Below are 24,527 nucleotides of genomic sequence, written 5' to 3' on the forward strand. Positions count from 1 at the left end.
CACCAATACATGTTTAATATATCCTTTATTTTTATTAAACAAAATTTCAGTAAAAACTCTTATGAAATAGAAAGACAAATGTCCCTGTCAGTAGTTTTCTGCAGCTGAAGGGCCATCCAGACTGTACTCTCTCACGTGCACAAATGTGCAAGTCTGATTGAAGCAAGTTGTTTTTTTTTTTTTTTTATCTACAATCACATACGATCCTCTCTTTAAAATTGACTTTAAAATGATAGACGCCCCCTTTAATATTCTAACAGGTAAGGTGAATGTCTCCAAGTAAAATAACTTCTAAAAGATGAGCACGAATCATAAAAATAAACAACGGTCTTGGCTCACCCCCCCCCCCCTCTCTCCGAGGAACGCACATCAGCTGATTCAATGAGTGGGGAGCAGTCATGCACTGCTCCCGTGAACACGTCCACTCCTGCTGCACAGCGGGGGAAGGACGCCAGTACATAGTGCCAAAACTACACTAGCGCCAAGACAGTGGTGTCTGTTAAAAAGGCAATAAACTGGAGCATTGAGTAGGTGCACCGTGCATGTTGAATCACCTCCGGCAGTGTTTTCAAATATTATTCTTGTTTTGTTTCTTTTTCTTATTTCAAAAGAAAAAAAAAGAAGAAAAAAAAAAAAGGAAGCTACATGATTATCATCAGAAAATAAAATCTCTTTGGCATAGAATACCCACCCAGAAGCATAAACACACGTACTCACATGAACACACTCTGAAAGGTTCTCTAACAGAAACCTACAAGCATCATCAACGTCATTATTATAACCAGCAAAATTATTCTATAAAACATAAATTGAGCCCTGTTAAGATTATAAGTCCCATACTCTGTGATACTTGCATATTTTACATCAGGTGGGGGAGCAGAGGGAATGATGTCTACATGTGACTATATTCTCCTTTTCTTTATCCAGCTGCAGTCCACTTTCGCCTGTCTGCTTCCTCTTTCCCATCTTCTTCCATGTCCACTGCATGATTGGAAGAAGAAAAAAAATATGATGAACAGGAAACAAACAACAAACAAACAAACCCTAAGCTGATGCAAAGTATTTGACAATATAAGCCATAAGTGGCTTCTTTGAATTCATATCTGAAAAATTATGGTATGCACTACTTGGACCATATTTCAAATCACTTGTGAGTACTTGTGTACATGACCAATATTAGGACTGGACCAAAAGTCATATCTGGATATTTTCTAGCTAAATGGCGATACTCGATATATATCAATATTTTTTCTGTGCCTTAATTGGGGTTTCCCCCAAAGCATTATAGAATAGCATCTCTGTTAGCTTCATTTTTTTCTGAGGCAAACCCTTAAAAAAACAGTCAGTTTTAATACAAAGCCTCGTGCCAAATGTCACACAGGTTCCTTTATTAACAGAGATCTGCACAATATCAAAATGTATAAAACAAATGAAATAAAAATAAACTGCCTGCATATATAGAATAAAAATGCTTCTTGAATAAAATAAAACAAATATCCCTTTCCTGCATAACAATTAAATTAAAATACACTGTAATTAATACAATGTAGACAATAACAGGCAGACTTTTCCACTGAGGTTGACAGTTGTGCAAATAACAAAACATGTGTGCAAATCTCAAATAAAACCTTCAAGTCAATTTGTCACAAAATAAGCTATATCAAAATCATTTAAAAAAAAAATGTAAACGATATTGTCTCGTACCATATCGTGTTTGAAAATATATCGATATATATTAAAATCTCGATATATCGCCCAGCCCTAACCGATATATATATATATGCACACACACACACACACACACACACACACACAACACACAAGTATAACACCATACAGTATGCTTAAGTAGTATTAGTGTAGTACTAGCATGTACTGACCATTAATATTGTTCAGGGTACTGCCTGTCGTACACCATGCCGGGTGGATAGTCAGCAGGCATCATATTTCCATCCATCATGTCGTCTAGGGGCATGTCACCGTAGCCTCCATAGCCCTGCATACCAGCATCTATCTCTGCAAGCAGTAATAATACAGTTCAGTTCAGTCACTTTAACTGCGGTCGTCGCAATAATTACACAAAAAGGGGAACGTTGCTCTTCCTATTTGGAAGGTATTTTTTAATGTTTTTTCTCCCCATTTTGTCTTTGCCAGAATCACTCCACTCAGAGCACAAGGTAGAAAATACTTGACCCATAAAAGGGAAAAAAGGCTTGTGAGGAAAAGGATGGGGATTAAGTGAGAAATGCTAACAAAGATAAGAAAAACACCAGGATGGAGCTCAGTGGAGGGAAAACTTTTTTAGAGATTGATAAAATAGTCATGGATAATAACTCGGAGGATTGCATGCATTTGAAACATGTAGGTAAAGAAAACAAAACAACGAACCAACCAAAAAAAACAAAAAAAAACAAAGAAAGTTTGGGAATAAATAATCAAATACATGAAAGTAAGAAGTAATACCAGAAGAAAGTCAAAGAAAGCTACAAAAGGTAATGCTAAGCTATCTATGTCTTTTTAATAGTAATAATTATAACTCTCATTGCCGACAAATGAGAGTAAATAGTCTGTGTGCAGCCAATGGGGAGGTGAAATATCTGTTTACTGCTGTGGTTGCTTCTTGTGGCGGAGCGATCGGGCGACGAAGAATGCGCTGCATGTGCACATTTCAGCCAGAGTTACTCACCATCTGGATAAAGCCCTTCCTTGGGGATTGTGTTATGAGCCTGTTGACGGGCGACAAGAAGGCAAAGGCCAAATACGATCAAGACTTTTACCGGGCAAGGTTATTAAAAGTGCTTCAAGTACTATTCAAGATGAGAAAATCTAGTTTTAAACAAAACAACAGCCTATTAACTTTTTTAACATTTACATATCCCAATTAAAAAAACAAAACAATAAAGAAAAAGCAAGACACATTAAAAAAAAAAAATAAATAAATAAATGAAAATCTAAAAGCAACCTCATGAAAATGAGCATTATTGTTCAGCCGGCCCATCTGGCAGCAGAGGGCGCCACGTACTCACCCTCTCCCAGGTGGCAGGGTCATGTTTGAACAGAGAGTGCGTGAGCTCCACTGAAACTCGCTTCTTGTAGTCTGATGTCTTGTCTTCGGAGATGCGGAACAGCACAGCTGCAGCGTAAGTTGCTGGTGGAAAAACAACAGGTAAATTTGCATGAATTATTGAGTGGTCTCTTAGTTTTGTAAGCCAAGAAAATTTGGTTTCCAAATTCTATAACTTCATTATTGTATATATGAGTTCTAACTGGATCCTGGCCTTTTGCTTTTCATGTTTTTGAGTGCTTTATTAATGCCATCTCACAGATTAATGACCGTGTTCAGTGGAAACACTGACATTAAGCATAGGGCCTGAGAAAACTGACTGAGTTGCTTTCCCTCTACGACTTAATTGCTACATTACAGTAAAATAATTGCAATGAATTGAGTGGTTGTCCTACCAATGCCCTCGTTATTGGAATGAAGCAACTCCATCAACGGAGCGGATGCTCCCTCGGCATCAATTTTCTCAGCTGACTGCTTATCCAGAGCCAGCTCACAGAGCAGACCTGCTGCAGCACGCTTCATGTTTTCCGCTGGAGAGTACAGAAGCTGCACGACAGAGGATGATAATAAGCACATAAAAAGAGCAACAATAGAAAAAGTTATTTATCAAGACAAGAGTGTGTGATGCCTTTAGTCTCTCCTGATTGTTACCTGGACGATAAGGGGAACTGTGTCGAGGTTGGTGATCTCTACTCTGCTGATGGGATCTCTGGCCAGGATATGGAACGCTCCTGTGGTACCTTCCACAATCTCTTCCATCCTAACTCCATCCTGAGGTGACAGGAATAAAGATTATTCTACTGAAAGACAAAACGTGTGCCCCATTGAAAGTTCCTTTCCCCGACAGCGGTCGTCCCCCCACCTGGTACGCGTGCTGGTTGGATGAGCCGTGTTTCTGGGCGTCCTGGTGTGCTCTCACTAGCAGGTTGGCCAGACGAGGGATGACTCCTGAATCTCTCAGAGGGGCCTGGTTCTCCCAGCACAGAGCCAAGTTACGGATGAGGCCAACTGCAGCCTTCAGGTTGGGACAAGAAACAAAGATACAATCAGTCAGTCCTCTGCAATCAGCAAGTCAGACAAAGATCGAAAAACAACGCTTGCGTCATAGAAGAAGCAAAGACGCAGTGCATGTTCTCCCCAGTTCTTTGTTCTCTTGAAAAAGCTGTCAGCTTCTGACTTTTTTGTCTAAAATAAAAATGTCCCTCCATTTTTCTTAAACCACATTTAGGAAGAAGCAACATTTTCCCCTACCTTGATGACTGGCCAGTGGTAGGGCTGATTAAGCAGCTTGACAATGGCGGGGATGCCGTAGGATGTCCTGACCGCGTTCTGAGCAATGTCAGAAAGCTGGTGGCGCGAGGTCAGATGTCGCAGAGCGCAAACAGCAGGTTCAGTGACATCCTCCTTCTCCCCAGCACGCAATATGGCGTTGATTAGTGACTCCACGCCGTTGCTTTCGGTGACCAAAGATTTATTGTGGGCATTGTTGCACGTTAGGTTAGACAAGATGCCTGTGGCGCAGGTCAGCATGTTGATGTCGTCGGAGCTCAACAGGTTCACCAGCACCTGCAGCAGGCTGTCCACTCCCTCCTGCAGAAAAACAAGTCATTGAATTCAGATGAGCTGGTCAATGTTGAAACATAGGGAGTAGCGCTGGGCGATATGGACCAAAAGTCATATCTCGATATTTTCTAGCTGAATGGCGATACTCGATATATATCGATATTTTTTCTGTGCCATAATTGGGGTTTCCCCCAAAGCATTATAGCATAGCATCTCTGTTAGCTTCATTTTTTTCTGAGGCAAACCCTTAAAAACTGTCCGTTTTAATACAAAGCCTCGTGCCAAATGTCACACAGGTACCTTTATTAACAGAGGTGTGCACAATATCAAAATGTATAAAACAAATGAAATAAAAATAAACTGCCTGCATATATAGAATAAAAATGATTCTTGAATAAAACAAATATCCCTTTCCTGCATAACAATTAAATTAAAATACACTGTGCAATTAATACAATGTAGACAGTAACAGGCAGACTTTTCCACTGAGGTTGACAGTTGTGCAAATAACAAAACATTTGTGCAAATCTCAAATAAAACATTAAAGTCAATTTGTCACAAAATAAGCTATATCAAAATCATAAAAAATAAAAATAAAAAAAAATCTAAATCGATATTGTCTCGTACCATATCGCGTTTGAAAATATATCGATATATATTAAAATCTCGATATATCGCCCAGCCCTAATAGGCAGTAAAGAATCAGACGTTAAACTAAACAGTGAAGTTGGACCTGCTTGGTGGCAGCATCGGACAGGTTTCTGAGTGTCCACAGGCAGTTCTGCATCAGACGCTGGGTGGTGCCCGTTAGGTGTTTACCCAGAGCCTGCATCCCACCTGCAAGGACCAAGAAATAAACTCACTCAGCTCTCAGCAACATCTCATAAATCCAGCCCCCCTATATTGGTGGAGCGGATAAGGAACCACAGTTCACATTAAAAGAAAAAGCTTACACACCTGTATGACTACCCGGTACAAACAGGTGTGTGCTGGCTTTTAAAACATGTGTTACATACCTGCTTCAACAATGGCTGGTTTGTTGCTGGGGCACACAGAAAGGACTTTGAGCACACGGCTTGTGGTCCACAGCAGCTTCTCGTAATTGTAGTTCCTCATGATGCTAACAAGCCCCTCAGGACCCCCGTTGGCAAGAATGATCAGCTGTTAAAAACAGAGATTCTGCGTGAGCATGCACTGGTTTTCAAAGTTCACTTGTAAATTATCGGGCAAAGCTTCAGCGGGAAAAGACATTGTTTTAACTTTACAATACCCCAACTCGCCCAGGCAGATTAACGATTATTAATCCCCACTCTCTTTACTATTCAGAAAATAACCACACCTCCACCTTCACTGCTCTGTTCACACGCCACACCCAACCGCAGACACATGCACGCACAAGCAGCACATTACAACACTGCAATACTTGGCTGCTGTGATGTTTACCAGTCTTGCATGAATAAAATTAATTAATACCACACACACACACACACACACACACACACGTATACACACCTTGCTCTCTTGGTTTCCATATGACAGCAGCTGCAAACAGTCTGTGGTAATGGCCAGAAACTTGGGGTTGGTCTTCTTAAGGAGGGGGACCATCCTCTGCAGTCCGTCTGCCAGACGAACAGCCATCTTGGCTCCCTCCTGGTGCAGCAGCAGGTTGTGGAGCGTGGTGATGGCGTAGAAGAGGACCGACTCCATGGGCGAGCTGAGTAGGGCAGCAGATATGTTTAATGATGCCCACGAGCACTCTTACATTCGCTTATTTTCAAGTGTTGCTTTATAGTTTTGACTCATTCAGTTCTGCTAGAAACTGATATGCATGATTTCTTTAACTGGCAAACTTAACTTTGAGAATGTAAGCACTCTAAATTATAGCAGAAAAAGGGGCAGTGTAACCTGATAAGTCTCGGATGACAATATTGTCATTTGAGACCAATGACAGTGAACCTACTCCATTCTTAAAATATCCCTTTATCAGTTTAGCATAGTTAAACCAGGATATGATAAAGAAATATCAAGTACTTCCGCGTTCATGACTTCTTTTAAGCGTATACTATTAGAAGTAGTACACTTACCAATCTTTTCTACAGGTTAAACCGTGGTACTAGCCTGTGTTGAAAAGATTCTCTGATTTTAAATCGATTCTCATATTCATTCCTAGAAATCGATTCATATGTCTAAAGAACGAATTAAAAAAAATAAATAAATAAATAAAAAAATTCCATCATTACATTACAACTTTTGGTACTTCTTTGCTTATGCCCAAAAAAGGAATATTTTGTTGGACACGAGAATAACTGGTGCCATGTTTTTGCCTTTAAATATGTTTAAAGGTATGAAAAAATTAAAGTTTTCAGTTATAATTGCATACATTGTCTTTATATACTGTCTTGGGGTTACATTTGCATAAATGTTAAAAACCAAATTCTCATGAATGGGGAAAAAATAAAAGCGATTTCATCCGTCTCTGTTTCCTCCCTGGATCTGTTTGATAATTCTGACCCACACGATGTTTCTGAAAGCAGTTCTATCAGCATTCTGGGAGCTGATTGGTCCTTACAGCATCATTAGCTGCAATACTTACTGTTTAATCTCAATATAATACTAGTATTAATATGTTGCATAACTAGACAGTCATATAATTCATGCAACAGCTGAAAAAACTGTTTTATTAAAAGTAACCCAAATCAATATCGGATCAAAGCGTGATAATCGATTCTGAATCTTAAGAATCGGAATCAAATCGATTCTTGATATTTGAATCGATCCCCAGCCCTACGTGGTACAGTACGTGATAAAAGTTTAAAATGGTAAATGCAATACCTGAGCATCCGGACGAGCGCGGGAATCCCCCCCGACTTGAAGATGGCGAGCAGGCCCTCCCTCTGGTGGGACAGGTTGTGGAGGATGCTGGCGGTGGCCCGTGCCGTCTCCATGTCGCTGGTGTTCTGCATGGCCCGCACCACGGCCGCCACCATCTGGGGAGACTGCATCAGCGCGTGCCGAGACGCCTCCTTGCGTGTGAGCTGGTTGACGATCTGCGCGGCCTTGCTAACCACCACCTGTTGACAGATGAAGGAGGAATAAAATGCAATTATTGATTTATTTCTCTAGAATATTTCACTTCTGTACATGCAGGACAGCAGCTGAATGTGTTTATTCTTTAAAAGAGCAACTATGAGAAGCTTAAAATCTGCAAAAACACGTTATTGCCAAAAGTTAGAACACGTTAACGTCCGCCATTATGCAAGCATCTTCTTGTTGGTCACCTGATCTTCGTCGTTGAGCAGTTTTGTGAGCTCGGGCACGGCGCGTGTGGCTAACTCGGCATCGTCCTGGTAGTTGATCAGATGGATGATGGCCGTTTTGAGCATCTGAGAGGGCTCGGCCAGTCGCTGGACGTTGGTCATCTGACCTGGATCCGTCTGAGTTGACAGGATGGTCGTGCTCGACTCCAGTGTCTCGGGAAACATTGCAGCTCTCACTCGCTGGGCTCTGGTCATTGTGTACTGAGCATCCAAGTCTATTAAGAAAAGGAAATGATGGTGATGACGACGACGAGGAAGAAGAAGGAGGCTGCATTCAACAGTGACCAATTTTTATCATACTGCTTGTTTGAGCGCTGCTTGGTCTTACCGGGCTCTCCTGATGTCATAGTGGTGGTCATGGTGTATTGCCCGGTGGTGTAATCCCTGTCGTCCTCTCTAATCGACGTGGCTCCGGACTGGATGCCTGAGTCGTGTGTATAGATCGTCTGCTGCCACTCTGCCACCTTGGCCATGCCACCGTCCATCTCTCCCACTACGGAACAGGAGAGAGGATAAGTTTCTGAACACATCTGCTAAAGAGTGCTGTAGCATCTTTGTACCATGTAAATAAATGAGCAACATCAAATACAGGAACTCTTTAAAGAAGGAACCTCGGGACCTCCAGCTATCAGTTGTATGAAGGAAGTAACCTCGATATGAAAGCATGAAAACAATAACTGGAAGTCTGAAAGGTCAACTGTCTGACATAAATGTTACCTTCAGACTATTTTAGAGTGAGATTATACAGACAGACATGAAATCAAGAAATAAAATGGAAAATGTACAGTTACAGAGCTAATTTAGGGGTTAAAAAAGTGTCTCAGGAATGAACAACACATGACTTGATGGGTAATTCAACTACACTGGTGTGATTACACAGATAATTAATACTACTTTTGTACCTTTGACAGTATATCTGTGTCTCTCCTTTCTCTGTTCTTCATTCTCTCTTTGTGATCTATCTTTTCCTGCTCTGCTCACCTGGCAGGATAATCCTTATGATCCAGTACCTGATCAAGGTTTCTTCCCTCCTAAAGGGGAGTTTTTCCTTGCCACTGTTTCTATAATAATTGCTCTGGGGTCGTGTTCTGGGTCTCTGGAAAGCACCTAGAGACAACTTGTATTGTAGTAGATGCTATATAAATAAAATAGAATTGAACTGAATTGATTTGCACGTCTAATCCGGATAATCTTCCACCCAAATATTTTAACGCTGAAGAAATAGAAATCATTTTTGTTTTTACAAGTGCACAATAGAAATGATTCATGTTTAGACAAAACTAATTCTCTTTCTCCAGCTTTTCATAAACAGGCCATTTTAGCCACATTCATGAAACTTTAACTTCATTAGTTTATTTCATAGATTAAAATCTGTAGATTTTCTTCTGAATATTGTGTAGTACAACATTTCAAAGAAGCTTTATGAAGCCGTAAACTAAAGCTATAAATATAGTTTCAAAGAATTTGCCAAATAGCTTCAACATTTGGTATTTCTTCAGTGTATGTGCAATACAGGGCAACAGTTTGAGGTGTGGGAAGGGATACACAGCAATACGTTGGATATGAAATTGATTGCTTTTTCATTAATTTAAGCAAAATAGGCAGAAGAAAATAAAACAGATATAATAACCTAAAAAAAAAAAAAGTACTGAATGACTTACTTTGCATCGCCATCCTGGACTCCTGTTATCAAAGCAACAATGATGGGGCAAACCTACAATAAAGAGAGAGACAAAGTCAGGATTTTGCCCACTTGCCCTTTTGCAAATGAGGAAGATGCATTTGACTGCACATCCATCTCTCCATGAATTAATAAACATTCTGTGGCATGCTCTCTGCCTCCTTACACAACACTGTCATTCTGCCTTCTCATCTGCCAGTATGACAGCTCCCAAGTTGGACCCTCCCACCCTGCAGCTATGCACCCTGACCCCAAAATGACAACACGGAGCAGCAGCGCCGACAACAGTGGCGGCTTCAGGAGGAGGGAGGCATACGTGAGCGGAGAGACAGCTGCAAGTCAGATATTCAAAAGGGTGACCTTTAACCTCAGGCCCCCGCCCAGACAACCACGTGAGCAGCCTCCTGCTGCTGATGGGTGGCAATCAGGAACTCGCTGGTCAGGTTTGGATTTTATGAGTGTGCGTCTGTGCGAGTACAGTCGACAATAAACACGCAAGGAAAATGCCTCTAAACCTGACTTTATTGCACTTTTCAAATTCACCTGCAGTACTTGTTTTCTGAGCCTGGCTGAATGTTCTCCTGGTAAACCCATAGATGCTTGGAACCGTTCTGATGATCAAGTTTAACTGGAACGGTGCCACGGGTTGTGTAACCAACATGCTACTAGTTGGTGTTCTACATTCTTGGCATGATGTTATTTGCCAAATAAAAACCATCCTTTACGCTACATGATCAAAAGGTACTTAAACAAAAACAGGTTAACCCTTAAATTCCTATGATTTGAACCATTTAATGAAAAGCATCTGTGTGTGAACAGGTCAACAACATGCCCTGCTGACTTTCTTAAAGGGGACCTATTATGAAAAACACATTTTCTCTTGCTTTAACATACTGTATATAAAGTGGTCTCCCCTCAGCCTGCCAACTCAGAGAAGGAGGAAAGCAACCAAATTCTGCAGTGTCTGTACAGCCGCCCGGATGAGCCATCCAGTGTGATGTGGATCTACGAGCCGTTCAGATTCTGCTCCCTTTCGTTACGTAATGACGGGAGGGATTTACATCGTAAATTTACAGGTTGGCCTCCGATGGGTGAAACCACGCCCACAACTAACTCCGGAGCTTCCGCCATTTTTTCGTAGCGGTGTATCGCGTCATTCAGGCAGCCAATCAGCACAGTGCCTCATTATCATAGCCCCGCCCACTCAGAATCCCTCATAGAGAAGGAGGTTAGAGAATGGGAAGATAAAGACATGGCTCAGAGGCTGAATTTCTAATTTATTTAGCAAAAACAATCAAAAGCTTGTTTTTAAGACATTCAAGGCCTGTTTAAAATAGGTATTAGATACCATAATACCGTATTTTCTGGAATATAAGCTGCACCTGTATATAAGCCGCACCCGCTCTATTTAAAAAAAAGATATGCAAGCCGCAGATATTTATGTTGTTAGATTAGATATTTACTACATGTACAGAAGGATTTTGAACTGTAAATGATGTACATGTTTGTACCTAAATAGATCCTTTCCTAACAGTGTCTTTTAACACGGCAGTAACTTTGCTGATTAAAACGGGACAGAACCAAGAGAAAATAACCAGTATTTATTTATCTGTTTATCTGTTTGAAATCTGCTTCTACCTACTTCTATCTGCTAAAGAAGAAGTAGCGTATTCTTCTTTGCATTTATTTTGTCTTAGTTTTTATTCTAATTCCGGTTAGAGCGCCCGAGCGGTGGAAGAAAAATCCACAGAATAGCTGCACCTTTGTATAAGCCGCATGTTTCAAAACCTATGAAAAAAGTAGCGGCTTATAGTCCAGAAAATACGGTAGATCCCCTTTAAATATTCTACAAAGACTTGAAACGACAATATACACAACAATACTGTTTGTAAAATGTTAAAAAGACTGGACAGCCGGTCTCTTTTGCAGATGGTGGTCCTCGTGCGACACTCTTTGCTTAGGTTCAAACAAAGACCGCTCATGTTGGAAAGATTACGCTCTGAAGAGACTTTCCAAATCCAGAATAAATGGCGGCTGTCAGAACACGGACGGATATTTTTGCCATACTTCTGTAGCCTGAATGTCATTCACCACAGACGCAGTCTATCACATAACAAAGAAATCTGAATTCATAATAGCTGCCTGCCACTGCTTGTGACATATGACAATACACTCACTGTGCTGCTTTCAAGTGATTTCAGATGTTCGGCGGTTACAGAATTCTTTGTTGAGCACATTGGATGGGGCACATTGTGCACATGGAGATATTTGGCAGGCACTGAAGAAGCACTGGAGATATGAGACTTCAACAAACACACACACAAAAGAAGTCCCTGCAGCCTTTTTATACGACAGATGTTATAGAAACGCCATATAATAAGCAACTACACCCAAGAAAACAAGTCCAGACAAAAAGATAAAATGTCGAGCTCCTACTGCATGTAGGCATGGAAAGGCCTTGGACTCATCAAGTCCCCACCTGTACTTACGTAGCAACAAAGTACCGTAATTATGTTTATCAGTGTGGTTACAGATGCAGTGGCTACACCGTCGTGCTGCAATCTCTCTCTGCCTTTCAAAGGTTACCAATGCTCAAAACTTGTGTTGAAAAAAAAAAATCCCTGCTCCACTTTGTCCTTTGATTTGCATAAAACATTTCACCACCAGCCATCTTAACCCTGTTTTTGTCCATAACACATCATGTAGTGTGTTTTAGTTTATTCCTGTACTTCAGTTCACACTCACAGAGAGCGGCAGCTCTCCGAGTTTAAGCTGGAGTGAGTCTGGCATGAGATCCCGTAGGACCAGGCCCCAGAGGAGCGTCTGTACATGTAGTTACACGCTGCCTGAGATATTATGCGCTGACTAATCAGAGCACCGGCAAATCAGAGCCCTGTGCTTCCGTCATGAAGCAGTCTCACCTTTCCAACGAAAAAAACAAAAAACAGGTTTGGTTTACTGTTAAAAAACAAAAACACAAGTTTGTCTCTGCACCATCTACAAGTTCACCAACATGGAGGTAGCGGGAACGACTTGACAGATATCAGTCACATCTCTGCTCGGTGCTTTCCAGGCTTAACTTTTACTTTTTAACTCACTGTTAAGACACAGAAACGCCCGTGTGATTCCAGCGGGGGGGGCAGAGCCGCGGCCCACGTTCACGCAGAACGTGTTCTCTGGAAATCGGGGGCAGTGTTTGTGTAGTCTTTGTTTTCCTGGGCGAGGCAGCGGGTTCAGTCAACTGTTGCAATGCTGCGACACACCCTGCCTGTTGCCTAGGTTACCCCCAGCCACTGTACTGTAGGGGTTTAATCTCTTGACCCATCAGGTGTTTGAAATACGGGCATTCATTTTGTTGACAACTGTTGTTCGCTCCAAATTCAATGTTTTTTCTGTTTTGAAATCTCTTTCCTATGATGTTTACAGTTGATACAAAAAAAAAAAAGGGATCAATACAGCAGAGAGAAAACTAAAGTCAAATATAAAGTGGAAAATAAATGGTAATGAGCAGTACTCGAGTTGAGGGGGGATGAGGGGGGATGGCATCCCCCCTGAAATAAAAATGGTCAAAATCATCCCCCCTGTAAAACTGACATCCCCCCTTTCCATCCCTTACAGTGTATGTCATTTCATCAATGAATTTGAATGGTATTACTGCTATTTCAACATTTACAGTCATCACCAGAAAAATAACACCAGAAAAATAACTTATTTGACCATTTTCCCCTTTTTCAAGTAAATTTTCACTTTAAATAAAGTAGGAAAATCTGCCACTGTGACAAGATTTATCTTCTTATTCCAAGCAAAAAAAATCTTGTTCCACATGCAGATTTTTCTACTTATTTCAAGTGAAAATCTACTTGAAACAGGTGAAAATTGTTGTTTTTTTTCCAGTGATGAGTCTTGTTTTAAGTGTAATGAGATTTTTTTTAACTAAAATTAGACATTTTAACTAGAAATAAGACAAATATTCTTGTTAAGATTTTGAGTTTTTGCAGTGATCCATTTTACTTGAAGGACAGAGGCATAATGATTCAGAAAACTGTATTGTACTGCATTTAACTGCTGCTATGTCATTCCTGCAGTATTTCTGCAGGTGTTTTGGTCAGTGCTACTATTTGTAATATATTATATTATTTGTAATCAGCACAAATTATCTGTCCCCATATGATAAAATCCACCATCCCCCCTAAATTCTTTTTACAACTCGAGTACTGGTAATGAGTATCAAGTATTATCAGCCAATCCCTTCTGCAGTACTCAGACGAAGTCATTGTGTACTTCAGACTGGACTTTACTCCCTTCCAGTTAATGAATGATGCCTCCCTTTCACTCTGGTGTACTGATCTTTCAGAGTAATTACCACCACCATTCATCCCGGACAAACAGCAACGCCGAGGCCGTACTTCAGGCTCGTCACCTCCCACCATCTTGTTGAGCAACAGCCTTCAGGGGGCTTCTTCCCAAAAAAAAACAGCCTCCGCAGCAAAAGCAGGAATTCATATCAGTAAACGCTGCCAGGGAGCAAGCTGCAACAGAAAAGCAGACGTGGATGCGTTCCAGCGCCCGGCGCTCAAACACTGGTGTGACATTCCACACTAACCTCGTATATTCCACTTGTCCTGCGTCCAAATGTAAACCTGGTGCTGACAGAAAGTTTGCACGCTAACACTGTACTAAATCTAACTTCTTATGAACCTGCCTCCCTGACTCACCCATAAATCCTGAGCTGCTGTAACTAACAGAAACTATGAGGACATAGGGATTGTGACGAAGGATGAGTAACTCCTGTCAGTAATGAGAATGCACAACCTTGTCCTCCTCCACAGGCGTGTCAGATAGGGAGTGTCTCGCCAGCAGTGACAGGTTTTCTCAGCAAGGGCGTGGCAGAAGATTGCATGGGTGAGGTTGAAGACACCTCAAAGAAATCTGTCATTTCATGCTCTTCGGTGTCATCCGATTTATTAATAAGTTTGGCAGTTGCAAAGCGAGCGCGGTAATGAAAAACATTCAAGCAGACCAGATTTGGACTTTGCTGGCCTAAGCTCTTGGTTGTATCGCAGCAGGAACGAATCAGGTCAGGGAAGAGGCCCGGGGGGCCTGAGATGAACTCTCGTCATATTCCATCCTTATTCAAGAGACTCCTAACATGCTCCACAGAGACGGGGGTGATTTCTTATTTAGGTTTATGCCTGACAGATAGGAGTTCAAATAAAGTTTCTTTAGGATGCGTCTCTGGGCTCTGCGAGGCTCGGAGCTGCAGTTTGACAACATTGCGGCTGCACACGCAGAGTATAAGTAAAACGTCATGACGTCATTTTTAGTCAAAGCTTTGCTAAACTGACCGTCTCTCAGTACCATCTGCAACTTCTACTGAGTACATATATAAACATCACTGCTCTATTATCATTACTACAACTCCCTCTTCCTCCATTCATATTTTCGCTATTTTTTATATCTTCATTGACTTTTTAAGTATTAGGGCTATGTGCAAGGCAAGACGCACTTTATATTCCTAAAATGGGTACTCCCAGTACCATAAAACTGTCATTGCTGGAATTTAATTAATTTAATATGTACTGAGTATTGTGCATTTAAAATAGCACTTTATATTTACTGTGCAATCGGGCAATCTGCAATATAATTACGCACCTAACACTTCAACACTCTGCACTTTAATCAGCCCTTTGATACCTAATTTTAGCATTTAATATTACTGAAATTCGTATGGTCCCCCGACCCTTGGCCTGTATGTTTCATGATCCACTATACTTTTCATTGTTTTTGCTTTTCTTTTCCTTTTCTGTCCTATTGTGTTTTTAAGGACACGCTTTCTATCTTGTAATTGCTCCTCCTGCCTACTGGCCATGGAAGCTAACTGTTCTACTTGTCGTTACTGTTGTTTTATTGATTTTATTATTTTATGTTGTTGACATTAACCTGCCGAAGGGACTAAAGATAAAAATTATCTTGCATATTTACATGTATATGTTCATTTATATGTATTGTCCCTGTTATAAATAAAATAAACTCAAACTCTCAGTAACTTCTTCAGGCTGATAGGAGCAGTGCTCACTTTCTCATCTCATTTAAAGACAAGAAGGCAAACATGCCAAGGAGAATATTATGGCTCGGTTGTAGAAACTTTAATCAAATTTGGTGTAAATGTAACTTCTAAAAGACTTACTAGTCTTATGTTTCGTCTGACAAGCAAATAAAGCAGATTATTCTAGCACACATCTGTAAAGCTTCTTGCATCATCTGGACGGATGAACTATTTGACATGTAGGTCACCCACCCCCCCATGCAAACACCCTGTCATATATATATATATATATATATATATATATATATATATATATATATATATATATATATACGCCCCCTGATATGCAACACACACTCTGAATGCTATTAACAGGTTCCCACAGGACTTTAACACGCATCCTGCATTCACACTGCCCAATCCCTTTAATATGGTCCATGTCCAGACTGGCCAGCTGAGTCTCTGCTTCCTTTTATGCAAACCTGAGGTCCATCTGTCCCCACGGGATGAGGTTTAACGTGTCTGATCCCCACACCGACGGGGTTCTCATTCTCCATTTGTAACACAATAGCTGTTCTGGCACGGTGATGGCAGCAGGGTATAAATGGACAGTAGTTTGCTATAAATCAATAAGAGAGGATGTGAAGTGACGCACAACTAATGGATTTATTGTGGTGGGTGACAGGAAGGGGTGGTCAACATTATCTGACTCACCAATGCTGTCGTGTTAGACGGAGAGAGGAAGTTCATTTAGAGAAGCTCTACTCTCACAGCTGTTCTGAAATACTAAAGAAATACCTACAAAATGATGCTCACAAGTAGGGGTGGGTATTGGGAAGGACCTCACGATACGATACGCATCACGATACTTGAGCCACGATACGATACACATTGCGATATCCCGATTATGCGATTTCCGATTATTATATTCTACATAGTTCACCGAAAAATTTAAAAATGCATTACACATCTTAAAATCCAAGTTGTATATATGTACATCAGATGATAGTGATGGATCTTAAAATCCGAGTTGCACGTTCATCAGATTATAGTGACAATTCATGGGACAAACTGAGTCAAAACAATGTTTTATTATAACTATACAAGCTAAAGTTACAACATGTTTGTATATGTTTTTCATATTATTTACATCATATAAAATTAACATTACATTTAGTATGAGGCTGCTTTAATTATGTGGCAAATGATAATAAACACAAGAAAGATGGTACTAAATCCAAGGACAGGCACAGTGATCAGGCATGTGAAATAAAACCTGAGCTCAGTGCAGGGCCCTCCCAGGGTTAGTAGAGAGTGACAATGCCCAGGACTGTCACTTAGGTAGGAGCACTGGGTGATATAATGGGAAAAAATCGGGGATAAAAAATATTTAAAAAAAAAAAAAAAAAAAAAAAAAATCGATATTCAAATTTTGAATATCGATATTGAATCAGCAGGAAAAGTATCGCGATATATTGCCATATCGATATTTCTGCCCACCCCTAGTCACAAGCCTCCGTAGTCATCACACACTCAGCACAGAGCTGGAAGGCCATATTTTGTAAACAGGTTGAGCATCTGTCATCTGATCGTAACAGGCAGCGGATGAAAGCCAGACCGTAGACATGTACCATGAGGACTTTGGGATCAAGAACAGCTGACCACATATTACTGGTGTGCACTTGTGCAGCACAGTAAGTGAGTTTGTCTGAACGTGGCATACACAGCTTTGCCCAATCTGGAGTCGTTCCAAAACGACACAGCCGACCACTACCAACTAATAAAGTAAACAGCGGAATAGCTGAGGGCCCTTGTTCTGTCAGTTGATTCACAGCCGCTACGTTAATGAGCCAAATTAGGCCAGTGGAAGCAGTACGGTGGCTGTAAAGTGAAGCGTAGCTGTGTACTCCCTCTGGGATCTCACACTGTGAATCAAAGGAAATGTGAGCGGTCTCGGAGGTTGCCTGACTGCACACTAGAATCGCATTACACAAAACTGATAGCGGAGGAGGGAATGAGTAAAGAGTTGTGTAGCCAAGTAGCAATAAATGTTCACTTGCAAGGCGTGCGCGGAAACAAAGTTCATAAAAACAGTTGATTATAAATCAGATATGGCAGCCAGAGGAAAAAGTACTGCGTGTCCACTGTTACGGGAGTTACAACACATCATAAAAGATGTGAAAATAAAAAACGTTTGCGTTTTTCTTGAACATAAAATCGGAGTATTTAATAAACAGTTAACTTCTGGGTGAAGGAAATGCCTTTGGATACCGATTTTCTCTGGACATGAAAGAAGACGGATGTGCTCCCCTGAATGTTTGGTTGATGGTAGGAAGGAAGAGGATGAACCGAGTCAGATAGCACAGAGTGTATGTGCTACTTTGTTCGGGGTAGAGAGGGAAAGAGTTGCCTTATTGTCCCGCCGACTGCCGTTGCAGTGGAAAGGAAGCCGCTCTCAAGTGTCCCCACTGAATGCGAGCAGAGATGGCTCGGTGTGTTCGTGAGCCAGAGCTGCATCCAAACATCCAAAGCCAAGTTTAAAAACTGGCTGGGGGTGTTTATTTTATTTAGTTAGTTAGTTTCAGAACTGCCATAGCTGGGCATCAGCGTGCGGTTCAACACTGAGCAGATGTGACAGGTGATTAATTTTTCAGGGAGATTACAGGCATCGGGGAGCAGGAGGGGGCCCGCTTCACAGAGCAGGGCAAAAGTCTGAGGAGATCCAAAAGAATTCAGCACAGTTGCCTAGAAAGTTGAAGTTCAGTGTTGTTTATCTACAAAAAAACAAAACGTGAAACATAGAAAAATGCATTACTGGAGAATATGGGATTAATTTTGATGTAAACCAGAGGAAAAGCTTCAACTGTTATTAACAAGCATCAAAGCAAACAACAAATATCTAGATGGCAGGATCATAGAAGAAAAGAAGAACTACAACCTTGACTCACTCAAACAGGAATTTTTCGTGCCTTTCACAATGTTTCCAGCGTTTTTGCTAAGTAATCGTGGGTGCCTGGTTGGCGTGGCTTCTACAACCAATGACAGTATGAAATCCTTCAAAAGCCACAAACAAAATAAAAAAAAAAACACTCCTTCAAACAATTTGAGCCAAACAAACACAAGACTCGTCTAAGAGACCTTGACATTCTTTCATGATGCTTATCTATCATGTTAAACCTCCCTGTTGATTTGCTTTCTCTCTCAACCACACCCTGCTGTTCTCGCTTTCCTCAATCTCTCATAGAAGTGTAATTAAAGGGACAGGGAGGAGGCGAAGAAAAACAGACAGCACAGGACTCAGACTTTCTATGCTGCGAAAACACAACTCTGCCAAAACATCCAACTGTGAAAACTTTCTCCTTTGAGTCAGTGCTGTAATCCTGATCAGACTCTCCTTGCATAGATAATGAAAAAAATGATCAATGGTAATGAATTCAAAAAGGGAAAATGTAGGACTCTGCTATTTCCAGAAAGCCTTTAGACCAACGTGTGGGAGTTTTGGACAGCGTTGATAAGAGCCGACTTGAAATGACCAACCTGGCAGAACTTTCATGCAGCTTTTAAAGTGCCAGTGACTGGGAGAAGCAGCCATTAGGCCGTTGACATTTTAAGTAAAGGGCTTTTGCTTGCCTTTGTTTGATCCAACCAAGAGAATGGGTAAAGTTAAATAATTAACTGTGAGGACTGTCATACAGGGCCCAGCGGGTCTATGCCAGCTATACGTGCTCAGCATTAAACCACTTCTCACAGCTAGCGACGCTGGAGCTAAATGTTTTGTTGGTGACAGCAGAAATCACTTACATGAGTGAGTGCTTTTGTTCAATGCTGCAAGATATTAAAAAAAAGAAACCCATAATGCATTTAGTGTGGGAACATCTATTTCCAGTAATCCCAAGAAGAAAAAAACAAAACAGTTATTGCTTTACTAATTGAAGTTAATGTCTTCCATTTGAGGACATATTAATGACCAACTCATTCCTGGTTTTATATGTTAATAAATCATGATGAAAGCACTAAGTGTCTGGGAGTTGCAGCTTGAATAAATCTAATTTGAGCCTTGATAGTAGCAATGTGAGATGAATATTTCCTCTGGAAGATAACCTCATGGCACCACTTCAGCTGCACCGACTATGTTGAATGTGATGGGAAACTTTATCTTTCTGCATTCCCTTTATCACGTGAGAAGCAAAACACAAAAGCAGGGTGATAGCCAAACACTGAGCAGGTCACGAAAATGACAAGTGGTAACCAAGCCCTTGGAAAGTACTCCGTCAGGCACCACTAGACAGAGACAGTGGAGGCAAGACAATGAATCCATGGGGGGAAAAATAAACCAAGATGTTGGTATATGTGTCAGACAGTAATCCCCTTGTAAAAGTGTAGTAGATCCATTTGTAAACTGGAGGACGTCCTGGTCTCTGGCTCTGCTAATGTAGGACAGTATCAGGGAATTAAGAATTGTGGGGGGTTGAGGATTAGCACCCTGCCATCACAGCTGTAGCTGCAAAATTTACTGTAAGTCACCCCCACTGCTGCTATCCCACAACCCAGCAACCCACTTCCTCTCTGAGAGAGAGAGAGAGAGGACAGAACAAAAACAGTTTCTTCTTCTGGATGAAGAGTCAAACTGGCACAAGACGCAGTCCCCATGTCCTATTCAACTCACAACTTATTCAGCAGCCTCAGCTGGAAGCTGTGATCTCGCAACAAACTGAATGCCACACTTTTTTTGGGGGGGGGGGGGGGGGGTGCTGGCCTGCATACTTTGTGTTTCTTAGTGAGAAACAGGGAAATAACAGAAAATATGACAGGATTTATGGATCCAAGAGAGAGAACCCTGGTTTAACTTTTAGCCCCGCCCATCTGTCCATCAACACCTTGCAAATCACTTCATCACATAAAAGCAAAACCTGATTTCAACAGGATGCCATCGTCAATGGATACGCTCGTGAAATAAAGAGAATGTGGTTTTCAGGGGACCCTTAGCCGGATGTCAAGTCAGGAGCTTCTGCAGAAATAACGACATCAGGGAAACCTGGGTGCATCCCTGTTGGCATGAATGTGACAGTTGATGGGAGCTGGAAACATTGTGGTAAATTTCAGGCATGCATGCCCAGACTTCTCAGTGCAGTTCCCTCAGTTACCTTTGTTTGAGCTTTAAATTTAAGGATGTAAACCGTTTAAAGGAGGAGGACTGATTAATGGCTGGTCTGCAATATAACAGAGGACAGCCAAGTACAGTTCACAAAGGTTGGACAAGTCCTGTTTTGTCCGACTAGTAGTCCCTAAAGGCTGATTTATAGTTCCGCGTTACACTAATGCAGAACCGTAGGGTGCGTAGGGCCCTGCGTCAATTTAACGCGGAACCATAAATCAGGCTTAAGACTGAAGAGGTGGAGCTAAAAAAAAATACACTCTTAAGAGAAGCGTAGGAGCAGTTTTGGAGCAACTATTTTACTTGCACATTCAATCAATTATCAAAGTATTTCCTGTTAATACGTGACGATAAGCTGCCTGCAAGGCAAGGCAAGTTTATTTATAGGCTATAGCACAATTCAACACAAGGTAATTCAAATTCAGTGGCGTCAATTCAGTGGAAGCTAAGGTATGGCAAGGTTACGAGTCACAGAACTAAACTAGAGTATCAATCAACACGTCCAGCAAATACTCATCACAGAAGTCTATGTAGCTAATCTGTGTGGTCAAGAAAATTGGAACTTTTTCAAATGCAGTCTCGCTCACTGCAAAAACTAAAAATCTTACCAGGAATATTTGTCTTATTTCTAGTTAAAATGTCTCATTTTTAGTCAAAAAATCTCATTACACTTAAAACAAGAGTCATTACCAGAAAAATAACTTGTTATTTGACCATTTTCACCTGTTTCAAGTAAATTTTTACTTGAAATAAGTAGAAAAATCTGCCAGTGGGACAAGATTTATCTTCTCATTACAAGCAAAACAATCTTGTTCCATTGGCAGATTTTTCTACTTATTTTAAGTGAAAATCTACTTGAAACAGGTGAAAATGGTTGTTTTTGAGTCGTGTCTTAAATGTAATGAGATTTAAAAAAAGAATTAGACTAAAAATTAGACATTTTAACTAGAAATAAGACAAATATTCTTGTTAAGATTTTGAGTTTTTGCAGTGTAAAATAACTAGTGAAATCGATCATGTTGTTCTTATTTGCATTTGTAGTTATTCCATAAATGTATTTAAAAAAACAAACATTTACATTTAACCCTTGAAGCAAAGGTGTGGCAGCTGCCATACCTTGCCATACCCAATTGACGCCCCTGTTCAAATTGCTTTACATTGACATTAAAAGCGGCAAGACACAATTAAACAGTAAATAACAAATAAAATGAGATAAAATTATGAGAGAAGAAGGTAAAATAATAAAAAGCACAAGTTGCAGGTAACACAACTCATTCGCGGTTTTCAGAGAGTATTTAATTTAAGAGTAGCCTATGCTTAAATACCAAATAAATTAGATAACATGATAAATGATAAAAAATAAGGGCAGTAGAGTACAGCAGGTAAGTATTTAATTTAGTAGTACGCCTCAGTAAACAAACAGTAATGCAAGGAGCGAGACAGAACCGATGCTGGGCCTCTCTGTTCAGACCAGCCGCTTCCCTTCTGCACATCACGCTGCGTGGTGGAGTCAAGGCGGATTTATGGTTCCGCGTTACACCAACGCAGAGCCTACGCCGTAAGGTACGCGGCGACGCGCACCGTGCGGTGCGCCTCGCCGCGTACCCTACGGCGTAGGCTCTGCGTCGATTTAGCGCCGCTTCACCTTCACCTGCCTCGCTCGCTCACGAATACCAGCGCAGAGCCCCCGCAAGACCACCGCAGCGGCTACACACACGCCTCGGCGAGGGGAAAAGCGGCCAGTCCCTGGTCTAGAAAAGGTGTTTGACACGCCAGAAATAGCTGCCGGGACCGTGAAAACACTTCTGCTGTGGACACGTACGCGCACAGCCAGAAGTGGCCAGTAGTTTGAGGCATGCGGAAATGAAACCCAAATACAAGCCTCGGGTTTTAACCTGCAGCAAGCCTAAAATGTTTTAACAAACACTGCCCCTGGTACACCATCATGTCTTTAAAAAAAACAATTTAAATGACCCGACCACAATAAAAAAAATGAGAAAAGCCCTTAAGTGACAGAACCATTATGCTCCGTTTAAGGGCAGAGAAAAGCAGTGGGAAACGGCACAATAAAGCTCACCAGAGTCAAACACGCGGGGGGCTTCGCGGACTAGTCCAGATCGGTGTGTTTTTGTTCCTCGGTGTTGGACCCTTCTCGGTTTTTCTCCTCACTTGACTCCTCTCTCTCCACCGCTGGGTCTGCTCGACGGTCGTGAACAAAAATGAGTAAAAGGAGCGTCGGCCGAGCCGTGACTCCGCCCCGCGCTAGCCCCACCCTGGCCGCTCTCCCACGGGCGCGTTTCATTGTTCCGAGCTGGGCCTGAACACGGCTGCGTTTTTTAATTGGGAGAAAAAGCGCTGCTTATTGGAGTCTAATGTTATTTTTCACAATTGTGTATGCTCGAAGCATACCTGATTTAAAGCAACAAAAGCCGTGCTTCAATCGTGTTATCAGTGCTTAATTTGAACGGACATTTTAATGGTCTGAAACTGGAAAAACAAATATCTGTACGCTAGTGATGGTACATAACGAGGACACAACTATAATTATATTTAATACATATATTATATATAATAATTTCTTAGTTTAGTATTTAAAAAAAAATCTAATTTCCGAGTCAAAAACAACACTCTCAGACAGGTCGTTCACCTGAATGACGTCACGGTCGTTGGCCACACCTTTAACGAAACCAGACAGATGAGTCACTGTAGATTTCTCTGACAAACACATACCGTCGAGGGGGTGTTATCTGACTCATGTCTATGTAATATTATAGTTTATTTTACATTGTTTTGTAGGGTTAAATCATGTGGGGGGAAAATTCAAAAAGGAGGGGCAAACACTTGTATTAAATCTGTCTGTTTCCATATGTTTCTGGTATGTCGAGGCTTTTGTGTAGGGTGTTTAGGACAGAAGCGAGAAGTGAGATCAACAAGATACAGGCATTTTTATAGGCCTCTCCTTTCCCTTAGTGGTTTAGTGGTTAGTGTGAAACTCAGATATCAGAAAATGGCAGCCTTCTGAAAACTTTTCTACGGGAGAGGAGCTGGACAGCTACTCAGGGATTTCAGCATATTATAAACACACCCATTACATTTCCGATTAACATTTTTAATTTCATGCTGCGTGTCAGTTATTTAGTTGGTTTAGTAGTCAAGTAATTACATTTTAGATTAGTACTTTCTCTACAGTTTTGTTTTTACTTTAGATGGCTTGATAAGAACAGCGTCTGTTTTCTCTTTTAAACTTCTTACATTCTTACATGAGTTCCATAAATCCTAAAGTATTCCACCGTTTTGATGAAAATTGTCAATCTGAGAGAAAGTTCAATAAGTGAAAACATAAAAGTGACTTTAAACTTAATTTTCTGAAATGTCTTCCTCCACCAGTTCTTAGTAGCATCCATACCTTTGAACCTTCATATCATTCTTACATCCCTCGGAAATGCAAAGAAGTAGCTGACAGTCTGCCAGCTGCAGCAAGAGGACAACATAGAGCAGACTTGGCTCTGCAGTGAGCTTCAGAGTTTGCATACATTTGTGATATAAAGTAATGATGTCACACAGTACTGAGCAAAAGTCAAAAGGACTCCTGGTCTTGTATTTTTATTGAAGCTTTTATGGCCACATCTATTTATTTTTCAGTGTCTCTAATATACAAATGGAAAATGCAGTGATAATATTAGAGGTCGGCTGACTAGTCA

General features: G+C 41.0%; 1 protein-coding gene across 2 annotated transcripts; it reads right to left on the reverse strand.

The window, feature by feature from the left end:
- Positions 1-8: 8 nt before the first annotated feature.
- Positions 9-23,058, reverse strand: LOC133444783 (junction plakoglobin-like). 2 transcript variants are annotated; one of them, XM_061722687.1, is made up of 16 exons: positions 22,904-23,058; positions 9,606-9,658; positions 8,273-8,437; positions 7,906-8,159; positions 7,460-7,698; positions 6,140-6,341; positions 5,644-5,788; positions 5,361-5,464; positions 4,316-4,654; positions 3,927-4,079; positions 3,716-3,835; positions 3,460-3,610; positions 3,027-3,148; positions 2,687-2,726; positions 1,881-2,016; positions 9-981 (listed from the first exon to the last, which is right to left on the reverse strand). In XM_061722687.1, exons 2-15 carry the CDS (start codon positions 9,616-9,618, stop codon positions 1,883-1,885), a joined length of 2,181 nt encoding a protein of 726 aa, XP_061578671.1. In that variant the 5' UTR covers positions 9,619-9,658; positions 22,904-23,058; the 3' UTR covers positions 9-981; positions 1,881-1,882. The 2 variants fall into 2 exon arrangements, with proteins under 2 accessions (XP_061578671.1, XP_061578680.1); XM_061722696.1 differs by lacking the exon at positions 22,904-23,058 and adding an exon at positions 14,229-14,328.
- Between the last annotated feature and the right edge of the window lie 1,469 nt (positions 23,059-24,527).

This window comes from Cololabis saira, chromosome 1, assembly GCF_033807715.1.
Source record: "Cololabis saira isolate AMF1-May2022 chromosome 1, fColSai1.1, whole genome shotgun sequence".
Taxonomy (NCBI): Eukaryota; Metazoa; Chordata; class Actinopteri; order Beloniformes; family Belonidae; genus Cololabis; species Cololabis saira.

Bases quoted from the DNA above. Each gene is read 5' to 3' on its own strand.
- LOC133444783 (XM_061722687.1), bottom strand. The intron at 7,699-7,905 runs GTGACCAACAAG...ATCTGTCAACAG, and splicing joins TGCTCAACGACGAAGATCAG to GTGGTGGTTAGCAAGGCCGC. The intron at 2,017-2,686 runs GTGAGTAACTCT...TACTGCTTGCAG, and splicing joins GGAAGGGCTTTATCCAGATG to AGATAGATGCTGGTATGCAG.